Source organism: Sander lucioperca, chromosome 4 (genome assembly GCF_008315115.2).
Source record: "Sander lucioperca isolate FBNREF2018 chromosome 4, SLUC_FBN_1.2, whole genome shotgun sequence".
NCBI classification, from domain to species: Eukaryota; Metazoa; Chordata; class Actinopteri; order Perciformes; family Percidae; genus Sander; species Sander lucioperca.
In genome coordinates this window covers 6727161-6741257 of record NC_050176.1, presented here as the reverse complement: position 1 = coordinate 6741257, position 14097 = coordinate 6727161, and the positions used below count along the sequence as shown (strand labels likewise).

The following is a 14097-nucleotide window of genomic DNA, read 5'->3' as shown; positions in this document are numbered from 1 at the left end:
ACTGAATTGCATATTATGCATTATTAAAGTATTCTTTTTTGTGTGTGTGTGTGTGTGTGTGTGTGTGTGTGTGTGTGTGTGTGTGTGTGTGTGTGTGTGTTTGTGTAGCTGGACTGAATCCAAACATGAATGTAAACTGCATGGAGGTTGGGGGTTTGTCCCTAAAGGAGCCCCCTCAGCCCCAATCCCGCCTGTCCCAGTGGACACACTCCAACTCCATGGACAGCCTCTCTGGCAACTCCTCAAACATGGAGAACAACCTCAATAAACACGGTATGTCAAAGAAAAACATAGACAGGCATGCACACGTACATGCATATACATGCAGTACTCGTATAAAAATACAAATGAAACCACCTTTAGCATGTCCTATGAAGGTATCTTATAAATAAATGCCATCTTAAATAAATGCACACATTATACAGATTCTGTACAGTCCCCCTGCACATGTGATGTAAAGTACCACAAGGCAGCTAATATGTTGTATAATGACCACTATAATTCAACAGGGATTTGAAGATTAAAAAAAAAGTAATTCCTTTTAGTATATGTTGTTGTTTGAGATGGATGGACTTTTGGGATTGTTAGGGATATTTGCAAATGGTTCATAGCTAAGACAATGATGATCAATCATAATCATTAATGTCAGCCACCTGTCCTCACACATTTGAGCCTATCACACTTTGCAGAAGGGGAATTTAACAGCATCCTTTATTGAAACACTTGAAGTGTCAAATGTCTTTTCTCTTTGTGTTTGTTGTTTTCACACATTCTGACTGCAAGCCCATTCTCAGCTAAAACAGAAGCTGCTCAAGCTCTTCTTATATTTGAGCCAATGTGGTACCACTGAAGTACATATTCATTCACCCCAATGATAAGAATATATCAGACACAAACACTTGAAATGACATCCATTCTAGCCTTCAATGACCAAAGATGTATTGACGTCCTTAAAAGAAACTCTGAGTATCAGTTAAATTTCATTTCAATTAAATTGTATTAATAGTGTCAAATCATAACAGAAGTTATCTCAGGACACTTTACAGATAGAATAGGTCTAGACCACACTCTATAATTTACAGAGACCCAACAATAATCCCCAAGAGCAAGCATTTGGTGCAACAGCGGCGAGGAAAAACCTTCTTTTAACAGGCAGAAACCTTTAACAGAATCTGGCTCTAAGTTGTTCGGCCCTCTGTCTTACCAGTTGGGGAAGGAGAGAGTGGGGGGGTTCATAGTTCTTGTAAGTACACGTGCCGCAGCATTCTGGATCAACTGGAGAGTCTTAAGGACTTATTGGAGCAAGCTGATAATAAGGAAATACAGTAATCCAGCCAGGAAGTAACATTGGGGTTAAGTCGTATTCTCTTATTTGTCTTTGTCTGCATACTAGGTGCCATATCTGCTGCCTCTACCCTGTGCCCCCCTGGTAAGCCCCCCCAGCTAGAGGACTCATACAGCCCTTACAATCTAATGTCCAGCTCTGAGTCCCCCAACAGCCCCCTGGTGCCCTCGGACAGCTGGGGACAGGGCAAGAACCCCAATGAAAAGATCTCCAATGGGACCAACATTAACTGGCCCCCAGGTGAGGACAAGATGCATTTAAATATCCCTAACCATAATCATGGATTTCCCACCATAGCTTCAACCTGCCTGAAGGTCTAATCAGCCAGAGTAATTGAAATCACCTGTATGGTTGTGCAAAGCCTTTTAATACTTTACATTTTCAATAGCGATACTGGCAGCAGAGGTGTTACTGATAACATTTACAATGGTTCCGATTTATTCAACTGTCCCAGTAATTCATGACCTGTGACAGTGAGCCAGCGTGCACAACACCAGAACCCTGAGACTGAATCAGCTAAATGGAATTCAGACATCATTCATTTTATTATTTACACCTGTGCTGTTTGTATTGGTACATGTAAATGTCTTTTACTGCTAAATATGTTCTGCACCAGTTGCAGGCTTGTGTGACTTGCTTGAACTGTGGGAAAGTCATGAGATAGCAAAAAGTTCTTCGAGATCTGACCTTGTCGTTTTTTAAAATCCTTAATTAAGCACTTTATTAAGCATTTTATTTTGCTCCATTAGAGTTCTGCCCAGGTGTGCCATGGAAGGGCCTTCAGAACATCGACCCTGAGAATGACCCCAACATGACCCCTGGCAGCGTCCCCAGCGGTCCCACCATCAACACCAACATCCATGACGTCAATCGATATCTGCTGCGGGACAGGAATGGAGGTACGAACTAAAGCAAGGCCACACATATTCATTTTAAGACAACCAATAGTCCTAAACCAAACACATGCTGTGTAAAGTGTCAGATGTAAATTGATAATTACTTCACTTACACATGCTGACCCATGTTACTATTTCGGCTACGCCACAAGCCACAATACACGTGGTTGAACTATTGCATACGTGAAGTTACTTGTTTTTTCTTTCTCTCCGTCTACGGTCACAACACTGTTACTTCTACGACCACATAGCCACTTCCCCAGCTCTGCCACTTCAGAATGGCTCTCTGCCTCCAACCAGCAGTGACTGGCCTATCAGTGGCTACTCTAGCTCTTTCAGTCTGTCGTCCTCTGATGGAGACGGCTCAGGTACACATCCAGAGTGTCTTCCCTCCATGTGCTGACCTGCCAAACCTCTCCTCATCCAAATGGGAGCCCTGATGCAACACTTAGTCTTGGTCTTAGGCTCCCTACTTATCCTAAACCTTACCTAACCCAAGTTTATGACCTTTCTTTTACTCTAAGTGACACCTGAACTTGTGCCCTCAGTGCCTTTAGACAACACCTGACAGCAACCTCACCTAAATGTTCCTCTTTGAACCAACCCACAAAATAAAACAAGCCTGACCCTGCCGGTCATGACATCAGTACACACACTGTGTGTGTGTGTGTGTGTGTGTGTGTGTGTGTGTGTGTGTGTGTGTGTGTGTGTGTGTGTGTGTGTTTCTTAAAATATACAGTTTTTAGACACTATTGTTAATACTGGTAGAGTCTATTTAACTATTGTTCTTGTTTTTGCATTTACACAAAATTTGAAGGAAGTCAGATTTCACATAAGTCCAGAAAAGCGGTACATGAAACTGAAACATAAATTTGAAAATATGAATATTCGACATAGTAGCCTGTAACCAACTTAGTTGTAACACCACATCTTTGTCTGTTACTGATTTTCTGTCCTCAATCTCCCCACCCTCTCTCCATGTAAAGGTAAACTGTCTGACATGAAGTCCACCTGGTCCCCAGGGCCCATCTCCCAGAGCCAAGCCTCTCTTTCCCATGAGCTGTGGAAAGTCCCTCAGGGGCCGCGCAGCAACGCAGCCCCTTCCCGGCCCCCGCCAGGACTCACCAACAACAAGCCCTCTTCCACCTGGGGTGGCAACTCTCTGGGCCTGGCCCAAGGCTGGAGCGCCTCCTACTCCTCTGGTGAGCACTCTCCTCTAAACTACAATCCACTTGTTTAATTTCTGTTAGCAGCATCTAAAGGAGATGACTTGATTCTACCTCCGTCACAAAGTCATACACCGTTCCTCCAGACTTTTCAACCAACCTGCCTTTCCGACTGCATTTCAAAGCATAACATTTAAAAAAAAAAAAAGAAAAAGAAAAAACACATAAAAATGTTGCATCTTTTTATTAGTTAGTTGGCCAAATAAATTCTGTACATGTTAACCATTGCTAAGTCTTTTCACACTTCTAAGTCTGAGGTTTCACTTCAAGGTGTTTCAGGACTAGATCTCTTAAAAATATATTAACATCATTACAGTCTCCAGTCCATTAACTTTTGAAGAAACAAACGTGTTGCTGCAAAGACTTTGTCTTAGATTGCAGAATTGTAAGTCATTTGCAAAAATCTGTTATTTACAATGAAATTAAATGAAGAAGTATCAACATAGCCTTGAACTGAAGACAACTTTCTCCAAAGTCAAAGCAACAGATATTATATTATGGAAATATGATATATTTCACACACAGCAAACACAGGCGTGACTGAAGGTGTGTACGTGTGCCGAAGTTCACAGCTGTGTGCTGACAGCACTTGCTATATAAAGGCTGGGGGAACCACACCCTGGTAAACTGACATTTTGAGGTTTACCGGCTCTGCGAGAAGCTTCATTAAACAACATATATGTGACCTTGTTTTGACATAACACGTCTGAGTTCATGCAGATTAAAGAGGAAAGAGTACTTGTAGTTGTGTAGACAAGAAATCATGTGTGTGGAAATAGATAACAGTTGGCAGAAGGCGCGTTCATCTGTTGTTTAAAAAGTTAAACTCTCTGACCTCGAGCCCAGAGCTCCCGGGACCCCATAGAGATTAAAAGCATTACAGTGGCAGAAAAAAAAAATCTTCACACACATGATTTCACAGGAAATTACTATTATAAGGATACTGTCATTTCACTTTAAATCTATTTGTCCCATACTCAATTTGTCTTCACATTTGCCTACAGTATTGAACCAAGTTCTCATGAGTGTAATGGGAAAATAATTGCTTTTAAATCACAAATGCACTGACATTTCATCATGGCAAACTCTGCAGCTCTGCAACTTTACTTTTTCTTCTTACACTTAATACTTACCATTATATTTGACGTTTCTGTTACAGAGGGAACCACCTGGAGTACTGATAGCTCCAACAGGACCAGCAGCTGGCTGGTGCTGAGGAATCTCACCCCACAAGTATGTCCTCTGTGCTGCTAGGACTTGCTAGATTGAAGCCACAGCGTATTATGAGTAAAGCCAGCATATAAATATGAGCATTTCAAAGATAGATCTGGTCAAGGATCAATGTCTCAAACAATGCATCTGATGGCTTAGGGGCTAGGATACTCAAAATGTAACAAATATGATTCTGCGCTTTTAGTTTGCCTTCTAGCAAGTGTGATACAAAACACTTGAGACAGAAAAAAATTATAATAGAAAAACAACATTAAAAAAATACAAAAATACAGTGAGTAAGGGAAATAAATAGTGACTAAAAATACAGTGTAATACAGCTGAATAAACTCAGATATTAGCTGTTTGTAATGCACTTGTGTTTTCTATTGTGCTCCAGATTGATGGTTCCACTCTGCGAACCCTGTGCATGCAGCACGGTCCCCTGATCACATTCCACCTCAACCTGACCCAGGGGAACGCTGTGGTGCGCTACAGCTCCAAGGACGAGGCTGCAAAGGCCCAGAAGTCTCTGCACATGTAAGCCTCAGCAAAGTCTCTTATATCAGCCAAAGTGGGATCCCATAGCAAACAGAAACTAAGGAATTTCTTTCTTGACCTTTTTTATATTAACATAGCTAAAGCAGCTATTACAGAGAAAGAAAATGGGAAGCACTAGGGAAAAAACCTAATGGTTCTGCTTTCTTAAAGGTGTTTTCCCATTATGAGAACAGTTAATCTTTTTGCATGAGTATAGTTATGTTATTTTTGTATCTGGGCAGTCACATGAAAGAGGAGGTGGCGAGTCATGCCGTTGTCCGCTGTATTGTAATATTACTGTGGTTGTTGTAATAATCAAAGTGAAATGGAAAGAAAGACCAGTGCAGAGACGGCCTGGAGAAACATTAGCTGTGTTTAATCTTAGGTTTGTCCTTAATTTTGCTTTGCTAATAGTGGCAGCCACTGCAGCTGGTTGTCATGGAAACAAAATGACCCACTTTTCATTATCAGCAGCACGAAATGTGGTTATGGCAGGGCACAAAAAAAGCATGGCAAAGCCCTAAAAAAACAGTACGGTTTGCTTAAAAAGTATGTCAGCTGTATGCTGTGCCATTTTTTTTTTCATGAAAGAACACATTTTCATAACATAAAAAAACTATTAGTTCCTTATTTCTGGTTGAATTATCATTGTAAGACTTCCTCTTTTGTCCTCTGTAAGGTGTGTGCTTGGAAACACCACCATCCTGGCAGAGTTTGCCGGTGAGGAGGAGGTGAACCGCTTCTTTGCACAAGGCCAGTCGCTGGGGGCTAACACCACTAGCTGGCAGGCCAACCCAGGAACCAATCAAAACCGGATGGGCGGGGCAGCACAGTCCCACTCTATTGGCCAGTGGAGCAGCGGTGGCGGTGGAGGCAAGCCCAGTGGAGGCGACCTGCTGTGGGGCGGTGTGCCCCAGTACTCCAGCCTGTGGGGGCCGCCAAACGGAGAGGACGCCCGCGTGATCGGGAGCCCAACTTCCATTAACACCCTGCTGCCTGGAGATCTGCTGAGTGGGGAGTCCATGTAGGATGATGCCACGATACACTAACCAACCAACCCACCACCACGTCATGTAAGCCATCGGTGGAGGGTGGGGTGGAAAAAAAATACAACAAAAAAATATGAACAGGAGCAAAACCCAAGCAAATCATGTGGCGATAATCAGTATCAATTTGAACTGTGAATTGTGAATCAGAAGGCCGGGGTCCCTACCACATAGACTGCAGACTCCAGTCCTTCTGTTTTGCTTTTGTCCTTTTTGTTGTTTTTTTCCTTTTGGTATTTTTGAAAACCATCGTATAAAACAAACTGAAATGAGACACAACACAAAGAAACCTTTCAAGTGTTTTAAGTTTTTCCATAAGTATACATGACATTCTGTGTGAAGTTTTTTTTTTTTTTTTTAGGAGAAGCAATCAAAGCTGCCATCTGAGACTTTCCTTTTCCCTCCAAAAAAAAAAAAAATCATCCCAAAATAAGACTTAAAACGACCATTCCCAGCATGTCCATGGCCAATGATGTGGTTCAAAGACCTTTAGACTAGTTAACGTTTGTTTCTTAGCACTAATATTAGCCTTAAGTGCTCTCTGGCCCAGGTCCTTCCCAAGCCGCCTTTTTTAGTTTGTTTTGTAACTGAAGAAATAGCTGAAATCTTGCACAGTTTCACCTCTGAGCCAGCAAGTGGTACAGGACATGGCTGGTGACCAACTCTGTCACTGGGCAGTAAAAAGGCCTGGCCACGTGACTGGCCCTACCAATCATCAGCTTAATTATTTAGATTTTGTATTTTCAAAGGGATTGACACAGCTGTTAAATGTTCTTTTTTGTAGGTCTAGACCCAAGCGCATTTTTTGATATCTATCACATATAAGCTGAGAGAAGATTATTTGTCAACCTTGCTGCGTGTCTCCGTTTCCATACATCTCTATGTATGTCCGGTGGCACCTAATCATTGACGTCAGCAAGCCCAGATCCTTCTGGTCACCTTAAACCCAGTCGCTTACTGGTGCTTTGTTGAATTTTCTATTGTCGGATTTGTTATGAAGCCCAGCGGTCCATATGGTCTGCCAGTTTTCGGAGGAAAAAAAGAACACAATTTCACCTTTAGTTACATTGTGCAATATACACCATAGACTTTTCTTCCGTCCATACTCTATGTCCACCGGATCTGGTTTCTTTTTTTGATTGTTGCTGATTGCAGCAAAAGACTGGAACTTCAAAAACCTTACCCCCTTTCAAAACTTGGATTCCCTCCAGGCCGCCAATCTCCCTGAAACTGTTGGGAAAACTCTGCAAAGAGGAAGAAGCAGCTGTTGAACTGTGCATGCAGCAAAGTGTACTAAAGAGTGACATTGGGTACACAATAATGCACACTTCCTCTCTGCCACAGCCACACCCAACAGAGACTGAATCTACTACAGTGGGATTGGATGGTTCTGGGTATCTGGCACAATACCAAATAAGGTTTCTCCTAATGCAGTAGACCTACGAGTGTTCCTTGTGTTTGGTACTGTACAAACAGAAGAGACTAAGACTTTTATAAATTCAAAGGGTTTTATCATAGCACTTATGAAGAGCAAATCGCTTCAACTGCAATCCAATAAATCAAAAAAGGAGCATCATAAACATTGAAAACAAAAACAAAAATACTGTTCTTTTATGTACTATATCTATTCCTTGGAAATGTGTCTGGCGTTGTTCCTCTGGTAGCAGGATGAAGGGAAACAAAACTGAAATGTACCATTGGACATTGGGGGAAAAAAACTGCAGTCAATTATTTTTTTTTTTCCTTCTTTGAACAATATCAAAGTGAATATCACTGTTACTCCAAATGTTAAGCCTTGTTCTGTTTGGAGGCACTAGACTTGCAACGTCAGCTGTCTCTGACACCCGTTGGCCAGTCAGCCAGTCGATGGGTGAGTCGGAGTGGGGTGGGGAGTGGGAGTGTCCACTGAGTGCCTCTCTGCTGTGGTCCTCTGGGTGTCAAGCGGCAGCCCCACAGCGCAGCACTTCCTCCTGGGCTCCACTTGACCCTCTCTCAGTCTGGCAAGAAATGGGCTCCTCCAAGACCGGCCAATCACGGTTCTCCGCCACACAAGGCATCTCCAACAGGGACCCGCCACCGCTCGACCCTGCTGTCGTCCTGCCCTCTCCCCCATCTCTCAGTTCTTTGACACAAAGATCACTTTAGCTGGAAGATGTAATAGTCATATTTCTGGAATTTTTGCCAGCGTACTTTTTATTTTTTTGGAAAAGATCATTTTGACTTTATTTTTTTCAATGTGTTATATTGTTATTTTTGTCTACATGCAGTGGTCTACAAAATACTGGCTGCTGAACTAGCCCTTCACTGTTCATATGCAGAAACACTTTGGTCAGAGGTGCCTCTGTATGTTCATCCTGTGTATTGAATGCAAAACGAGGATCAATACTACAGAGTTATTGATTGTCTATTTGTTTATAACTGATCATGCTTTTGTGTTTGACAGTATTCTGTAGTACTTCCAGGTAGTATCTTTAGGTTGTGTAAAAAATAGGGTGTCTCAGACAGGGGTGTGGGTGTTTGTTGCTCTAAACTGCTCCGCGTGCCCACAGGCTGTCCCCCCTTGCCCTTTGCCTAGCTGCTACGCTATGACCTCCTCTCCTTCTCCACCTCAACCAGACCCAGTAGCCCTCCCCTGACCAGGCACCAACAGTCCCTCCTATCTATTTCTATGCAAAAGACTAGAGGCTGGGGCCCTTTTACAGCCAAACCTGACTCGGGAATAAGCACTCCTCCCAGAGCTTGGCACACCCTAACCTTGTCCCCTGTGCGCTTCTGTCAGCACTTCAGAATGGCCGCCGTTTCTGTAAAGTTCAGGCTAAGCCACCAGAACACTGTCATATACTCAAGACCGAACACTTTACCAAAGGTCGGCCTTTTTCTCTGCGCTGAAGGCACTTCTGTCCAGCTTGATCTCAGGGTAGGGGAGTAGATGATACCAAGTATAAGATGCAGCTCTCCGTATCTGTCCTTTCTACTGTGAGAGCAAAGTCTTAAATTAAAAGGCCATCTGCGCAACAATATGTACGGACCTCATGCCTCGAACTTAATCCTAATTGGAAGGGAAAAGCCTTGTATTGAATTCTTTTCTCAAAAGATGGTCTATTGTTAATGTTTCGGGGCCCATTATTGCGTGTAAAAGTTGCCAACGTAATGTGCCAATATAAATTTGCTGTGTCATACTGTATCTGTATAAAGAGCACTTCTGTTCCCTGTTTGGAGGAGCTTTGATAACCTTTGCAGAGGGTGCAGCGGGGGACAGGAGGGATCAAACAAATGGCGGCAGCATCACACCCTTAAATGACTGAGATGATTTTTATATATATATATATATATATATATATATATATATATATATATATATATATATATATATATATATATATATATATATATATGCTTTTGTGGAGAATGCCCCATGCTAATGAGAAAATCTTTACTCAGTTGGGGGTTTCAGTTTGCTACAGTGCACAGTTGATGATGGGTAATCCCGGGTACATATTTTTTTAAAACCAAAAATGAAATCGCATTTTAACGTCATTTTTATGAAGTTTGACATAAAAATCTAAAAAATGGTAAAAAATCTAAGTGAAAAAAAATTATCTATAATATGATAAAGCTCTGCACTTCTAGCTGAAACGTCTCTGGTCATCAGCCTCTACTACCCCTATCTAAAGGAGTAGAGTGGTGGCCGGGGTGCCTTTTTGTGGATGCTGTATTTATCTCGTTTTTATGTTTGTGTCCTGCTCAAAGCGGGCCCACTGAACTGTACATTTCCACAGACCCAGATGGCTTGGGCCCACTGTATCAGCCTCACTCTCCTCACTCTGCATCAGCAGGAGGGGAGGGGCACATTTCAAGAGGTACAAAGTCTTAAAAAACATTTAAAAAAAAAAAAAAAAAAAAAAAAACTTAAAAAAAATAAACAAGAAAACGGAAAAAGGCTACCTTTCAGGACTTGGAGTCCTGCAGCACACAAGCAAAAATCACTATTGCCTGTTTCTGTAACTGCCTTCATCCAAGCTCAGACAGACCCAATAGCCGAGGACCTCCCAGCATCCTGTACTAACTGGAGAACCCTGACAGGGAAGGGGGTTTCCCATGCTGCACCAGCATCGAGAGGTTCTCCTCTCTACAGCTCTGTTCTAGATAACAGTATATATGTATACACTACACACACATATATATATATATATATATATATATATATATATATATATATATATATATATATATATATATACTGTGAGTTTGGTGTGTGGTATCACCTCTTCAGACTTCTTGGATCGTAACCTCTGACACTTCATTTTTGTTTGAAAGGTCTTGGTTTAATACAACTGAAAAATGAGCAATATGTATTTCCCCGCAAATAAGTGATAGAAGGAAAGGATTTGGGTCGGGTGTAATCTGATACTTGATTGATTGAAAGCTACGCCTTTCTTATATGGAGTTGGATATGCACGTTCTGGTTTTGATGACATATTGCAGTACTTTGAAGTGCTTGTACTGTATATATGTGTATTTGTTTGTTAATTAGCCTGTCTAAAAGCCCAACCCATCCAGTCGATTAAAAAATCCCAAACATATCAAAACAAGACAAAATATTGAACGCAAATACTTGAATCATGAAGCGCCAATAATGTAATGTGAAGTCAGTAATTAATTTCTTGTTCTCTCCATCTGACAGGTACACGTAGGGGCTTTTAGAAAATATAAAAAATGTATTGCATTAAGTTACAAATACAAAATCTTTGAGAAAAAAAAGCAAAAGTCATCTTAGACGTGTGCTTGAAAGTCAGATGTTTGTATGAATGTGTGTGCAAGAAACTGTGTGTACCAGGCACATGGCCTGTTATGTTCCACTCAGTATGTTATGTTTTTTTGTCTGTTTTTATCTTCTTCTTTTTTGTTCTGTCAAAACATATTCTGATAGACATTGTTATTATCTTCTAACGTTGCACTGAGTGTCTTCTACCCCTCACTCAGCTAATGGTAGATAAACGAGTCAAAGTACGGAGGGGAGATGGTGACAATTCATGTGTACATGTTTACTCAAGGACTTAATGGATTTTTTTCATTCTATCTGTAAAAGGTTTATCTACCTTATAGTGGCTTTTATTGTGGAATAATCCAGTACAAGGATTATCATTGAGTATTGCACCATTTTGTTCCAATTATTCAAAAAAAAAAAATGCAAAAAAACAAACAAAACATTAAAAATACAAAAAAATTACAAAACAAAAAAAGGGGTAAAAAAACAAAGAACTGTGGCCATAGATAGCTGTAGAAGGACTAGTAATCCCTATGTTAACTTCATGGAGAAAGGGATAAAGTGTGGGAGGTGAGTTTGTTACAAGACTCATTTCAGAGGTGCCTATCTTTTCTTTTTTTGTTGCAAAAGCCACCTGTCGTTTACAAGCATTTCATTTGTCTAAAGTTCAAGGAAACAGGAATGTTGTAAAATAAAAACAAAAAAAGAGACAAATTTCATCTTCCATCAAATATGGACATGCAAATCTTGCAAAATGAAGATTTATGCTACTTTAAGAACTCTGGGATTGATCAGTGTTATGTCATATTTCAATTTTTAAGTTCTCTTTCAGTGTCGAAAGACTATCTCTGTATGTATTGAGTTGTGATTTTATGTTACCTGTAAGCGACATAGTTTGCTCACTAACTTGCACACTCAAAAGATGTGGATTTTGTCTCAGGAAGGCCAGGGTTCCAGATACCAACTCCATAATTTCTAGGTTTAGTGTTTGTGTGGAAAAAAAAGCAACTGAAAACAATTAAACTCCAGGCAAGCACTGAAGGTCATGAGTTTAACAGAATATAGAGAGTTCCATTATTTCTTTAAAGCAACAAAAAGTTTGTAGCAAGTTGTGTATTTACCAAATAAGACTGAGAATCAACTTTGAAAAAAGTGGAGTGCTTTACATGTGAAATCTAAGTAGAATTGCTTTACATTTAAACTGATCAATGGTTTGATTGTCAAAAAGACATGCAATTTGTATGTTATGACTTTAAAGTTTCCATCCTGTAGTCCAGGAGCATTGTGCAAGAAGTTTTCATTTGTTTGTTTTTAATCATCTCTCCTGTCTGTTAACATGTTCCTGTGACAGGTTTTTCAATAATTGAGAGATTTCTTAACATGTAACAGTAGGTTTTCAGAGGTAGGTTGAAGTGGAGGAATAAAGCTGGTTTTTAAAGGATCATGATCTATGCACAAGTGGGAGGGAAGAGTCCAAACCCAGCTGCTATACTGCGGGTGTTTGTCGACTCAGACTCTGGGGTTCAGGGTTTGACGTAGGGTTGTTCTTGTTTTGTCTGTTGCTCAGATTTCCTCCACTCTACTTCCCTCCTCCTCCTTATTGTCATCGCCATCTAATGTTTTTGCAATTCTACACTGCGTCGCCATGCTGTGTAATCCTTAACCAATGAGCGCTTATCCTTCTGCTAAAGCACTGTGGGTTGTACTGAAAAAAAGCCCATGACTTTTAAGGCTGTCAGTTTTTTAAAGGGGAGGAGGGTGGGTGAGGGGATGGGGGTACTTTGCCTTTCTCTTTACTTTGAAAAAAAAAAACATTAAGGAAAAATGTCTGTAACTGAAATACAAAGTTGTGGCTTTTAATGTTGTTCTTTTTTCTCCTCATAGAATGTGATTGTTAAGGACATGCACCGGAAAAAATGTTTCCATGAATTATGGAGCTTCTTTCGGACTATATTAATAAATTACAAATTTTCTTGGCTGTTATTAGGTGTCTTGTCCCTTTTTTAATGGTTTCCTAGATCCAGTAGAAAGGCAAAAGTAATATTTAACAGTTTGTTATAATTATATTATGTTGAAATGACAGTATATACAGTGAAAGCTACTGCTAATGCTTGCTCTTGAGGCAACCACTGTAATAGTTGGGGCTTCGTAAAGTACAGAGTGTGGTCTAGACCTACTCTATCTGTAAAGTGTCTCGAGATAACTCTTGTTATGATTTGATACTATAAATAAAATTGAATTGAATTGAATTGAAACGACATAAAATGTCATAGAATAGGATGCCATAACGTAATCAAATATTTCCTAGTATAGTATGTCGTGTCATAAAATAGTCGTAGAGTATGCCAAAAAAATTTCATTAAAAAATGTCAGTATAAAAATGTTGTAAAAAAGTTACAGTATAGTATAACATGAAAACATTTCATTTAAAAAAAGTCATAATATAGTATGCCATTAAAAAAGGACATAGTATAGTATGTCGTGAAAATGTTGTTTAAAAAAAGTCAGTATAGTATGTTGAAAAAAATTTAATTTAAAAAAAGTCAAAGTATAGTATGCTATAAAAACGTCATAAAAAGCCATAGTATACTATGTCGTAAAAAAAAAACAATTTAAAAAAAGTTCATAGTATAGTATGTCGTAATTTAAAAAAGTCATAGTATACTATGTCGTAAAAAATGTCATTTAAAAAAGTCAGAGTATAGTATGTAGTCAAAAAAATTTAAAGTCATAGTATATCTTCAAAATGTAAAAAAGTCATAGTATATAGTATGCTTTAAAAAAAGTGTATGTAGTAAAATTTTGTAAAAAAAAGTCATAGTATAGTATGTCGTAAAAAATGTAATTTAAAAAAGTCATAGTATAGGTATGTAGTAAAAAATGTAAAAAGTCATAGTATGTCGTAAAAAATGTCATTTAAAAAAGTCATAGCATGTAGTAACATAGTATGGTGTAAAAAGTCATAAAAAATGTCATGTCATTTAAAAAAACTGTGAAGTATGTCGTAAAAAAATGTCATAAAAAAGTAATAGTATAGTGTCTTAAGAATGTTGTAAAAAAAGTCATA

General features: G+C 39.6%; 1 protein-coding gene across 4 annotated transcripts in view; it reads left to right on the top strand.

Moving 5' to 3' along the window:
• Positions 1–8750, top strand: part of LOC116042560 (trinucleotide repeat-containing gene 6C protein-like) — a 53783-nt gene extending 45033 nt beyond the window's left edge. For 2 of the 4 annotated variants that reach the window (XM_031288781.2, XM_036000344.1), the window contains 8 exons: positions 109–273; positions 1394–1585; positions 2095–2244; positions 2493–2609; positions 3228–3443; positions 4627–4700; positions 5077–5216; positions 5896–6244. In XM_031288781.2, coding sequence (XP_031144641.1) covers positions 109–273; positions 1394–1585; positions 2095–2244; positions 2493–2609; positions 3228–3443; positions 4627–4700; positions 5077–5216; positions 5896–6244 — 1403 coding nt within the window. Of the gene's footprint in view, positions 1–108; positions 274–1393; positions 1586–2094; positions 2245–2492; positions 2610–3227; positions 3444–4626; positions 4701–5076; positions 5217–5895 lie in introns of all 4 variants that reach the window. The other 2 variants (XM_031288779.2, XM_031288780.2) reach the window with 2 other exon arrangements.
• The last annotated feature ends 5347 nt before the right edge of the window (positions 8751–14097 follow it).